The following is a 12,431-nucleotide window of genomic DNA, read 5'->3' on the forward strand; positions in this document are numbered from 1 at the left end:
GCGACAGTAAAGCCTCATTTTGACAGGATCAATACAAATACCGTAGAAGAAGAAAGCTGTCAAAGATGGTGTGTTGTTTTGACGAAGCTTTACTTTGTGGCAAAAACAGACAAAATAATTGCTCTAAAACACAAGTTGTGTATCTTCTGTGTTTAATGAGACTAAAATTATTATTAAAATGACATGTACTGATCCTGTCAGGAAGACAAAGTGGTTTTTACAAATGCATAAATACCAGGTAAGCAGAGACAGAGTGAGACCTCTTTACGCTTCCACACGTTCTTGATGTTAGCTAAGCGGAACTATCTGCGCATGCGTGTGTCTGTCAGTAGGTTTCACATGATGTCGGTTCACCTTGAAAACAGACAGAAATCCGTGAGTTTTCCAACCTTTACTGTCACCTGTGGTCATGAACATGTTGTGTACAATATATGCAGCTGTATTTCATTTGTGTAACACGTAAAGACGTCATGTTTCCGACTGTTTCCTCGTGTTTGTGATCTGTAAACCGGATGACGGAGCCTCAGAAAAACAAACATTTAAACTCTATTTAGACCCAAATAAAAAAAAAAAAAACATCTTTACTCTGTTCTGTTTACACTTTGGGACTGAAACTGATGTCAGAACCTGGTCCAGGTAAAGATCCGGACCAGGTCTTGAGTGTGTTGACATCTGGGTGATCCTGCATGGATTTAAGAATGTGGAGCTCATTTTTGATATTTAAAAAAAATGGTACGAAAGGGAATTTTTGAAGGATACAAGTGTTAAGATCTAATAAGCAATAAGTAAATGATTTATTTTTGACTCTACATTAAATGACCATTAATTTGGTTGGTTAAGTTTTCTATTTTTCTGTTTTAGTTTAACTTTTTGTATGTTTTTGCTTGTTTGTTTGGTTGTATGCATTGTTGTTTTTTTCTTTTTCCTATATTGAATGCTGGATAACAGAATGTGTTCTGTAGGACAGGCATTAATATAAACATTCTACTTCTGCCTGGGCCTTTCCAGTCACTAACCTGTTGGTAATGTTTGGAGTGTTGACACTGGTTGTATTATGTCATGACTGAATACGGAATTTCATCATCATCATCATCATCATCATCATCCTGGTGTTTTAGAAACTGGATGCAGACTAGACTTTAGATAAGATAAGATAAGATAAGATAAGATAAGATAAGATAAGATAAGATAAGATAATACTTTATTGATCTCACCATGGAGAAATTTAACAGTTGACAGCAGCAACAAACAACACACAAGTGCAAAGACAAAGACAGGTAGATAAAAACAAAACACAAGTGATAAATGAAATATAAAGGAAAATGAGAAATTTGATATTTAGCCTGTATAAATATTTATGTAAGTAAAGAGTTAGAATTAAACATTTACATATTTACGTAGTGATTGCACATGTGCATTGTGTGATATGTGTGTTTGTGTGTGTGTTGGTTAAGTTACTGCGAACTGTCTGATGTCTGTAGGAGGAATGACCTGTGGAAGCGCACCTTCTTTCACAGTGGATGTAAAAGTCTGGTGCTGAAGGAGCTGCTCAGGGCCTCTACAGGGGGGTGCAGGGGGTGGGAGGAGTTATCCATGATGGATGTCAACTTTGCTAACATCTGTCTGTCCTCCACTTCCTCGATGGAGTCCAGAGCCGGCTCTCTTAATCAGTTTTAGTGTTTTCCTGTCTCTGTCCGTAATGCCTGCTCCCCAGAGTGCACAATGGCAAAGTGGACTGCAGAGGTCACCACAGTGTTAAAGAATGTCCGGAGGAGAGTCCTGCTCACTCCAAAGGACCTCAGTCTCCTCAGGTGGAGGAGACTCTGGTCGTTCTTGAACAGGGCATCTGTGTTGTCAGTCCACTCCAGTTTATTGTTGAGGCGAACACTCAGGTAGGGATGTAACAATATGAAAATTTCATATCATGGTTACTGTGACCAAAATTATCACGGTTATCTTTATTATCGCGGTATTATTGAAATTGTGCTCAAATGTTTAAAAAGTACTAATACACACACTGAAATAATTTAACCAAGTTGTATTAAAAAACAAAACAAAACATAAAAAAACATGCCCAATGTATCTTCTCTTGGCAGAAACATTCAAATATTAACCCTTAGTGGTCTGAGCCTATTTTGTCCGTTTTTCAGTCCTTTTGATTTTGCCTTTATATACTATATAAACAAATGTTTACTATACCCATGTTTGGGATCTTTTTTTTTTCAGCACAACTTCATCTATATCACCTACCTATTATTTTTTCACTTTAACCTACTATAAAAACATTAAAAGGCCAAAAAACACAAAATATATATATATATAATCCAATTTGAAAAATGTATATAATTTATTGCATACATAACACAAAAATGCTTAATGAACCTTTTCAAAGACTTTAAAAGTGAATATTGGTTCCAAATATTAGGTATAGAAAATTAAAATTGTAATAAATTAAAACTATACCCAAATATTTGACATAAAAGCAGATCTTTACATAGGAGTTTTTTCCCCTAAAAGTGCGGTAATCAAACACGGTTATCATGAGAATTAGAATTTAAACGGTAATACTGTCTACAATTTTACCGTGGTTTATCGTTATACTAATAATCATTACATCCCTACACTCAGGTACTGAATGGAGTCCACTATCTCAGTGTCCAAGCCCTGGGTGTTCACCTGTGTGTGTTGTGGGGGTGACCTCCGGAAGTTGATCACGATCTCCTTCGTTTTCCTGGTGTTTAAGAGCAGGTGGTTCTGCTCACACCAGTGCACCAAGTGTGTGAAGACCCCCCTGTATTTCTGTTTGTTCCCTTCAGACACACAACCAACAATGACAGTGTTGTCAGAGAACTTCTGCAGGTGACAGTGAGTGGTGTTGTTGTAAAGTCAGATGTGTAAAGTGTGAACAGGAACGGTGAGAGCACTGTCCACCCCCCAGGGGTCAATCGTCCCCTGGGGGGCCCCCTAGCTGCAGACTACCACATCTGACACACAGTTGTGTAGTCTCACATCCTGTGGTCTGTCAGTGAGGTAGTCGGTGGTCCACACAGCCAGGTGTTGGTCCACGCCTGCCTCCTCTATCTTCCCCCACAGCAGCGATGGCTGGATGGTGTTGGAAGCACTGGAGAAGTCAAAGAACATGACTGTCACAGTGCTCCCAGGGGACTCCAGGTGAGAGAGGGCCCGGTGCAGCAGGTAGATGACAGCACCATCCACCCTGATGCCTGGACTGTAGGCGAACTGCAGAGGGTCCAGGACAGAGCTCACCTAGGAGCAGAAGTGGACCAGGACGATCCTCTCCATGGTCTTCATGAGGTGGGAGGTCAAGTCGACTGGTCTGTAGTGGTTCGGTTTACTGGGGTGGGCTTTTTTAGGAACTGGAACCACACAGGAGGTCTTCCACAGGGCGGGGACTTTGTCCAGACTGAGGCTCAGGTTGAACAGGTGCAGGACCACCTCACTGAGCTGGTCTGCACAGTCCCTGAACCACCTGGAGCAGATGCAGACCAGGCCTGTGGCTTTCCTGGCCTTTGTCTTCTGAGCCACCACCTCACCTGGTCCATGGTGAAGGAGAGGGGGGCAGGAGGTGACTGGAGGGGGTCATCTGTGATGGGGGGGGGGGGGGGGGGGGGCATAGAGAGGTGTGTGAGGGGCAGAGGTGATGGTGGTCTCAGCAGAGGGGGGCCTGGTGGTCTGGGGGGATGAAAGGAGGGACATGAAAGGGTGGGGGCTGGAGCTGGGACAGAGAAGTGTGATTGGAGCTGAGGTGTCGCTGGTAACAGCAGGGGGGAGGTCAGAGTATTGGAGAGATGTGAAGAGGGGCCTGGATGGGTGGGGGTTGGAGTCAGTCAAACCGAAACCAATCCATCACTCGGGCTTTTTTGGAATTCTGTTCGACAGTAACAAACACAGAAATAGCTTTATTGCTTCTTGCTGCTGTGGCTGCGTGGAATTCTGACAAGGCCTGAGTGACGGTTTGGTTTGTGTTTGGTATGTGAACAAATGGACGGCTGGTGATGGAGGACACTTTGAAGTTGTTCACTGAGGGGAATGATTTAGGTGCAGAATTATGGAAAGACTAACGGATTCATGATACCTCTGCTATAACTAGGGTTTTACAGATTTGATGAAAAATTAGTGACGAACGTCATATGTGGCTTTAAGTACTGTGAATACTAGATATTTACACACTTCAGTTTGAGTGGTATTTCAGTTGGTGACTTGGACTTCTACCAAAGTCATTTTGTGGTTGGTACTTGTACTTCTACTCAAGTGTGACTTTCCAGTACTTCATACAACACGGCCTCTGTGACTGTTAAAATAAGGTCAGCAGGTTCTTCTGATGTGTTCCTCTAATGCAGGGCTCTCAAACTCATGTTCTTTCAGGTTCCATATTCAGCCTGGTTTGATCTCCAGTGAGCCAGACCAGTAAAACAACAGCATAATGACCTATAAATAATGACAGCTCCAAATTTTTGTCTCTGTTTTAGTGCAAAAAAAAACCCCAATTAAATTATGAAAATACTTACTTTTATAAATTATAAAAAAAAAAGTGAATAACCTGAAAAAACTGAAATTTCTTAAGAAAATTTAGTGCAATTAGCAACTATCTATCTATCTATCTATCTATCTATCTATCTATCTATCTATCTATCTATCTATCTATCTATCTATCTATCTATCTATCTATCTATCTATCTATCATTCATCTCTCTCTCGCTCTCTCTCTCTCTCTCTCTCTCTCTCTCTCTCTCTCTCTCTCTGAAAAGAAACTCAAACTTGATATGGAAAACGGTCAGTGTCCATAAGGTGACATCTTTAATGCACATTTGTATATTTGATTGTTTACATGTTAATATTTTAATGTTTCTGCCAACAGAAAGTACATTGTGGCTATTATTTAATTTTATTTATTTATTTGTTTGTTTGTTTTTCAAAATACAACTTGGTTAAATTATTTCAGTGTGTGTGTAAGTACTTTTTGAACATTTTGAGCACAATTTCAACAATATTGCGATAATAATGATAAACGTGATAATTTTGGTCACAATAACCTTATGAATATGAAATTTTCATATCATTACATCCCTAGCCTTAACTTATCATTTCTACATGTGCATTATGGATCGGATCTACAAAGACACTAAACACTGAGGAACAGACAGAAAATAGTTAAAATTGTGCTGAATTTTCTTTAGACATTTCAGGTTGTTCATATTTGTTCAGGTTATTCACATTTTATTGTTACAGGATAGTTTATAAATGTAAATTTTTCCATAATTTAATGCTATTTTTTGCACTAAAACAAAGGAAAAAATTGGAAGTTTGTATTCTTTATAGCCATAATGTAATATTGTTTTTCTCACATCAAAGCAAGAAGAAAATATGGAGTCATTAATTTTTGTAGGTTCTTCTGCTGTTCTTATTTGACTGTAGATCAGATTGGTCTGGATGTGGAACCTGAACTAAAATGAGTTCCACAGCCATGACTGTGGAATTTTTACACTTTGCAAATTCACATGTTTGAGACCCCTGCTCGAATGAAACCATCCCTGATTCCCTCAGATTCCACCATCAGACCCTAATGGACATGAATTCAAGTCTAAGGGGGTGTTTTCTCAAACCAGATCTTTCCTGTCTTCTGTTCCAGTCTCCGTGGTCCTGATCTGGGTTCTGACAATGCCGGCGGGTGTGTCCTGGCCTCGGTATCTGAGGATGTTCACGGCCAGTGTTGCTTCCATGTTTGCAGGAGCTCAGGTGGTCCATCAGTATTACCTGCCTGATCTGGTGAGGGTTGTTGTTCACTTTGCTCCAGTTTTTGTTGATATAAATGTGTCTGTAGCTGTGTTTGACCAGATGTTTCTTCTTCCATTCAACATTGTTTCCTGTCTGTTAGAGTATTCCAGAGATCCCTCCGAAACCTGGGGAACTTCAGACTGAACTTCGAGGATACAAACTGAGAGAAGAAGCAATTGCGACTTTGGAGAAGCTCAAATCTGAGCATAAACTGGACTGAAAACGTTGACAGCGTCCACGGGTCTGAACAGACTGATTCTGGACCTGAGGAGGCGTCAAGCACAGACTCACACTCAAAGGTTGATGTGTCAGTGGTTCTTTATAAATATGTCTGAGTTAAATGTAAAATGAGTGATGATGTGAACAACAGCTGTAACTGTTCAGATGTCAAACTTTCTGTGTAAAAATGATGAATTTATTTGAAATAAAAGTCAAAAACTAAACTTCTGTCAATACTTTATCAACACCTGTTTTTTATTCTTTAAACCAAGTATTGATTTACTTTTAAAAATCCAAGCATTTTGTGGTTTGGCAAACGTAAAATATAATAAAATGCAATGTTTTTGAGCCATTTTAAAGGGCTCACATTTATCTAAACCCACTTTTCTTAGTCTGTGGTTCTTTTCTTTGTGTATTTGGACCCTAATAGTTCATACAGTTGGAATTTGAACCCTCCAGCTGCTGCAAAACTATCTTTAGATTCATTTGGGCAAAAATCCAGTGGATTTCTACAATCTGTCTGAATTCCTGCTTAATTAGTTGCGTCTCTAACTAGTTCCGTCTCCACATTTGCTCATATCAGGTCCAGACTTCAGACCAACATTTCTCCAGTATTTCTCCAGAATTGTTTGTCGTCATCAGTGGTTGTAGTTCAGACTGAAAATATGTCCAAACTTGGAGCCCATTACCTCAAATGTTCCGTTGTCGGTTGAACGGGACAGAGCAGCACAGCCAATAACCTGGAGGGGGCGGGGCCTGAAGTGTCTCATGTGCATTTAAAGGGCCAGCGCTCCAAACCACCTTTCTGGTGTCATTCCTCAGAAACAGGGTTGAAGATGGACCTGTGGAGTTGAATGGATGAAGAATTCAGACCCAAGCAGAGCATTTACAGTTTATGGAGACCACAGGGAAATGTGGGAAAATGAAGAATTCCATTTAAAAAAGGAAAACATGACTGCTTTAAAGTGAATGATCCAGTTATGAAGCTTCTTTCTGTTCTTTTTGACATTTTACCCGTGGAGCTATATCCATGCCAGGTTTTGTAAATTTATGAATCAAAATTGTTCAGTTTCTTGTGGTTCTCATTTGTATTTAGGTCATATTTTTTGCTGTTAAAAGGTGCATACCGCCACCTACTGTACTGTGAGTGTGCAACATTAGGGTTTATGACTTCAGGTTATTATCGACATATTATACATATTTATGAAAAAAAAAAAGGAAAAAGATATATATTAAAAAATATGATAATAAATAAACATAGAGGTAAAACTGTACTAAATAAATGACATCAGTATCAATATAATACTAAATATATTAGAATTTATATCTTATCTATTAGTCCTGTTTCCCTCAGAAGACCTTGTCCAAAATACATTCATGTTGCTTTTTGATTTTGATTCGGTGGAACACTTCTTACACAGAGATACTGGGTTTAACCCTTGCATGGTGTTTGGGTCTGTGGGACCCATTTTCATTTTTTATTAAAGGAAAAATGACAAGTATTTTTTTCATGAATTTTTTCCTCTCATATCTTATGGAAAAGGATTAGGGCCACTAGAAAAAAATTAAGGTCCAATACATATGTTTTTTATTTTTCAGAGAAAAAAGTCAGAATTCAGACTTTTTTGTTTCTCAGAATAATAATATTTAAAAAAAATATTGGACCTTAATTTTTTCTCCCATCAGATATATGGTCATCAGATATATTGGACCTTGAATTTAATTAGTTTTTTTTTCCAGTGGCCCTAATCCTTTCCCGTAAGTTATGAGATGAAAAAAATTCATTAAAAAATTACTCATCATTTTTCTTTTAATAAAAAATGAAAACAGGTCCCACAGACCCAAACACCAGACAAGGGTTAAAGAAAACTTCCGGGATACTATTAACAGGCTCTGCACAGACAACAACAGCTGTTTGGGATCCGTTTTTTTCTGTTCACATCGGTGGAAAAGTACCTCCGCTGCAATTCGCTTCTGATGCGACTTCTTTACGTTTTTCCGTCGGGCCTCGTCGTATCCTAGCAACCGGCGTAAACACAAGTGAAGCGTAAAGATGGCGGCGAGCAGAGAGGAGGAAGCAGCGGATTATCTGAAGAAACACCGGATCATGGAGCTGGTGGAGAACCTGAGCAGTTTGTTACTCTTCTACAGACCAGGTCACAGCTCACTGTCTCTGTCTGCAGGGTCTGAAGGGTCCGCTTTGGGAAAACCAGCTATTTTAACCAAACACAAGGAGGATGGGTCTTAGACAGATATAGATAGATAATGTTTATTTGTCCTTCACAGGAAAATAGTTTTCAGACACATTTATAAAAAATAAAAAAAAATTAACCCATAAAGACCCAAACAGCCTCTGGCAACCAAAAGCATCTATTCATCTCCAACCTTTAATACCTGTTGATTCACTAATCCTATTAAAACATGTCCATAATTGGTGTAAAACACAGTTCTTCATCTTTTCATGGTCATCACATATGACCCATTTGGACGTTCAGAGGCTCTCTTGTTACCATGGAAACACCGTCATCTTCTACAACATTGATTCACCAGTAAAACCCATGGAGTTGGATCAATGACAATGGACGGACACACTGGGTTTATGTTCAGTTAATGACAGATTGGACTGAAAAAGACACTTTTTCTTCATTTTTCTCTGTTTTTCATATTATAACCCTCAACCTTATGCTGAGCTGTTATGAACATTTACATGATCAGTGAATTAAATATAAGAGAATACATAATTTAGACTGGAAAAAAAAAAATACAGAGGATAATACTATAATAAATGGTGGTAAGTCACTTAAGAAATGTTAAATAGAGAAAAAAAATAATTTGGTAACTAACACAAAAGTAGCACTGGGTCTGTATGAGCTAAATGCAGTCATGTACAACCTGAGATATAGCCTAGTTTATAAAGGACGTCTTAGCTTGTGAAAACTTGAGTGTCTGTGTTTGTAAGACTAATGTAAGAGGAAGAAGGAGATAAATATATATTATTAATATTTTAAGGAGAAAGGGTGGGATTAAATAAATTGCACTTCTTCCCACCCATTTTTGAGCATGTAAATGAAACTATTGTGCTGTTTTTCTTTCTCAGATTGTCTTAATTGTTGATTTTTGTATTTTTATTATTAGTTCTGTTTTACTTGTTCACATATATGTTAAATTTCATTGCATGTTCAGAATAAATCACTAAATCAAATAAAATCAAAACTTAACTTTTTGCATCATCAAAAAAAAATCACCAAAAACATCAGATATTATAGTAAAACACTGACAGGGACCATTTCAGAGCATTTACAACATATTTCTGTTCTGTCACTGAAGGAGATGATCTGAATCCTAAACCTCCAACACCAGGACTGTGTCTGTTTGTCTATCGAGAACTCAGCCGACAGACCGATAATCTGTTGTTTGTGTGATTTCCAGAAAACCCCAGAGAGTTTATGGTCGAACATCTGCAGCAGCTGAAAGACTGTCAGCAGAGTAGAGAGAGAGGACCCGGTCTGTTCAACACCTCCAACCTGGACACGGTGTTTGGAATCCTGGACCCGGCTCAGAGGAACTACATCAGCCTCCAACAGTACAAACAGGGTGCGTATAGAATTTCATACATTTTCACGGCTAAGATTCAACTACTATAACTGACATCTTCTCTGCAAAAGCATGTTATTATCACATGGAGAACATTTCACTTATACTAACCTGACAGTTATGAGCTAAAGACAGTTTAACCCTCGTTTACAAATCACTCATCAAATCCAACCTCACCTGGAACATCTCAACCTGGTTCAACTTCCTCACCATCAAACACAAAACACAACTCTCCCGAATAATAAATCAGGCCAGTAAAATCACTCACGCAGCCCAACCCCCTGTGTGTGAACTGTATAGACCACAGGTGTCAAACATGCGGCCCGGGGGCCAAATCCGGCCCGCCAAAGGGTCCAGTCTGGCCCTTGGGATAAATTTGTGAAATGCAAAAATTACACTAAGATATTAACAATCCTTTTAGTTCAGGTTCCACATTCAGACCAATTCAGTCTCAAGTGGGCGGGACCAGTAAAATACGATCATAATAACATATAAATAATGTCAACTTCAAATGTTTCTCTTTGTAAATGTAAATATTTTCATGTATTTACACTAAAACAAAGTATAATTTTGCAAAAAATGTGAATAACCTGAACAAATATGAACAACCTGAAATGTCTTAAGAGAAGTAAGTACAATTTTAACAATATTCTGTCTGTTATTAAATGTTTTGTATATTTGTAGATCCACTGTGATCTCTAAGTTATAATGTACATGTGTAAATGATAAACTGAGGCAGAATAGTGTTAAAATGATACTGATTTTTTCAGCTTGTTCATGTTATTCACATCTTTTGAAAGGATAGTTTGTAGATGTAAACCTTTTCATAATGTAAGTTAACTTTTTCACTCTAAAACATAGAGAAAAGTTTGGAGTTGACATTATTTATATATTATTATGCTATTTTTTACTAGTCCAGCCCACTTCAGATCAAATTTAGCTGAATCTGGCCCCTGAACTAAAATGAGTTTGACAGCCCAGGTATAGACCATGGGTCAGCAACCTTTGCATTCTAAAGAGCCATTTTAGGTCAGAAAAAGAAACAGAAAACTGTCTGGAGCCAAAAGATCCCCTTATACCATACCTTTCCTCAAACTGGTGACTGTTTCAGAAGTAAGGAGTCGTTTGTACAGAATATGTGGAGAATAAATCAAAGTTTCAGTGCGTCTACAGAACTACAAAGAAATGTGTTTTACATGTTTTTGTCTGTTGTACTGTGTTTTTGATTGGATGGGGGTGTTTTTAATGTCTGAGTGGGGTTTTTAAACTTTGTCTTATCTATCTATCTATCTATCTATCTATCTATCTATCTATCTATCTATCTGTCTGTCTGTCTGTCTGTCTGTCTGTCTGTCTGTCTGTCTGTCTGTCTGTCTGTCTGTCTGTCTGTCTGTCTGTCTGTCTGTCTGTCTGTAAAACTGTGCTTTGTTTTGTCTCTTCAGCTCTGACGGCTCTGGGAGTAGAAGACTTTAATCAACACCCTGAAGGTGTGAATGAAGACAGAATTTCCCTTCAGACGTTCAGAACTGAAGTGTAAGAGCCAAACTAATCAGACATCGCATTCATTTGGGAATCTTTGATGTTGATTTGCCAGTTTGTGTTTGTTTTCAGGATGGAGGGTCTGAAGAAAAGCTCAGCGACCTACGAACAACTCTGACATGTTTCTGAGAGAATAAAAACCCCTCAGTACTCACACACATCTGGATGTTGTTTCTGAAGTTTGTCCTTGTTTGAAGGCGTTTTGTTATATTTACATTATCGAATGTCATTGTTGCTTTTAAATAAAGTTCAGAGATTTTGATGATCAGATCAATTTGTTGTTTTGCATTTTAAAATAAAAGATATAGAATAGTTTTACAAATGTGAAAAAGTATTTTAAAGTCTGTCTGGAATAATCTCGTCCTGGTTTGCGTGGTCTAAGAGTGTAGTTTTTAAATTGGAACTAGACCGATATGGGGAAATGTCATTTTTATGAATAGAATGAAGCTTTTACATTTTTGAAAGTGTGTTCCTGAAAACATTATGTCACATCGAGTGGTAAAATCCTACAGTGTGAGATGTTTGACTTCAACTAACATGTCTACTTTTGAGTGTAATTTTTTTTTTTCTTTCTTTCTTTTTTTTTTTTTTTTTTTTTTTTACATTTTCTTTCAGCTCTGAAAGAATTCAAATACAGTATCACTGGGGGGAACTTATTTTATTTCACCTGCTTAATGTGAGATTTATCACAAAATAGATAGAATGAACAGGCTCGTTATGCATTCAGTCATGTTCAACAAACATTGTGACATTTTTACTCTTAGTTTTCATTTCATTATTCCTTTAATTTGAGTGTACAGAGTAACTAAATACAATGATAAATTGCTTTAAAGAGTCTGGCTAATCTTTTCGAACATTACATTGTTTTTTTTAATTTAAGTGATCAAAAACATCCAGTATCCCAAAATCACAACATGAAAATCCTGAAAACAATTTTTCAAACACCAAGTCATTATTTTGACTTCACCTCAGTGGCTAAAAACATTTTAGAAAATGTGTACTTGTTTTGTTAAGTCCTTCTGATATGAATTAAGAGACAAAAGGGGAATTAAAATTAAACAAATTGATGCTATGATGGTAAATCTCAAGGTTTAAATTAGATAGATAGATAGATAGATAGATAGATAGATAGATAGATAGATAGATAGATAGATAGATAGATAGATAGATAGATAGATAGATAGATAGATAGATAGATAGATAGATAGATAGATAATATTTACAGTTATTACAATAATGACAGACATTAGATAATCATTAGTTTGACCTCAAGACCACAGGTT

General features: G+C 37.6%; 2 protein-coding genes across 2 annotated transcripts; both read left to right on the forward strand.

Moving 5' to 3' along the window:
• The first annotated feature begins 287 nt into the window (after positions 1–287).
• On the forward strand, positions 288–6,256 carry uqcc6 (ubiquinol-cytochrome c reductase complex assembly factor 6). The gene is made up of 3 exons (XM_030136390.1): positions 288–375; positions 5,651–5,787; positions 5,897–6,256. Exons 2-3 carry the CDS (start codon positions 5,680–5,682, stop codon positions 6,014–6,016), a joined length of 228 nt encoding a protein of 75 aa, XP_029992250.1. The 5' UTR covers positions 288–375; positions 5,651–5,679; the 3' UTR covers positions 6,017–6,256.
• A 1,665-nt stretch (positions 6,257–7,921) lies between these two features.
• si:dkey-42p14.3 (EF-hand calcium-binding domain-containing protein 10) lies at positions 7,922–11,466 on the forward strand. The gene is made up of 4 exons (XM_030136389.1): positions 7,922–8,171; positions 9,445–9,609; positions 11,052–11,142; positions 11,221–11,466. Exons 1-4 carry the CDS (start codon positions 8,069–8,071, stop codon positions 11,264–11,266), a joined length of 405 nt encoding a protein of 134 aa, XP_029992249.1. The 5' UTR covers positions 7,922–8,068; the 3' UTR covers positions 11,267–11,466.
• Positions 11,467–12,431: the final 965 nt, after the last annotated feature.

The sequence above is a fragment of the Sphaeramia orbicularis genome, chromosome 6 (genome assembly GCF_902148855.1).
Source record: "Sphaeramia orbicularis chromosome 6, fSphaOr1.1, whole genome shotgun sequence".
NCBI lineage: Eukaryota > Metazoa > Chordata > Actinopteri > Kurtiformes > Apogonidae > Sphaeramia > Sphaeramia orbicularis.

What these genes read in the sequence shown, in the direction of transcription:
- uqcc6 (XM_030136390.1), top strand. Translation starts at nt 5,680, where the DNA reads ATGCCGGCGGGTGTGTCCTGGCCTCGGTATCTGAGGATGTTCACGGCC. An exon ending in AGTATTACCTGCCTGATCTG is followed by an intron (nt 5,788 to 5,896) that starts GTGAGGGTTGTT and finishes CCTGTCTGTTAG; the next exon opens with AGTATTCCAGAGATCCCTCC.
- si:dkey-42p14.3 (XM_030136389.1), top strand. Translation starts at nt 8,069, where the DNA reads ATGGCGGCGAGCAGAGAGGAGGAAGCAGCGGATTATCTGAAGAAACAC. An exon ending in CCTCCAACAGTACAAACAGG is followed by an intron (nt 9,610 to 11,051) that starts GTGCGTATAGAA and finishes TTGTCTCTTCAG; the next exon opens with CTCTGACGGCTCTGGGAGTA. An exon ending in CAGACGTTCAGAACTGAAGT is followed by an intron (nt 11,143 to 11,220) that starts GTAAGAGCCAAA and finishes GTTTGTTTTCAG; the next exon opens with GATGGAGGGTCTGAAGAAAA.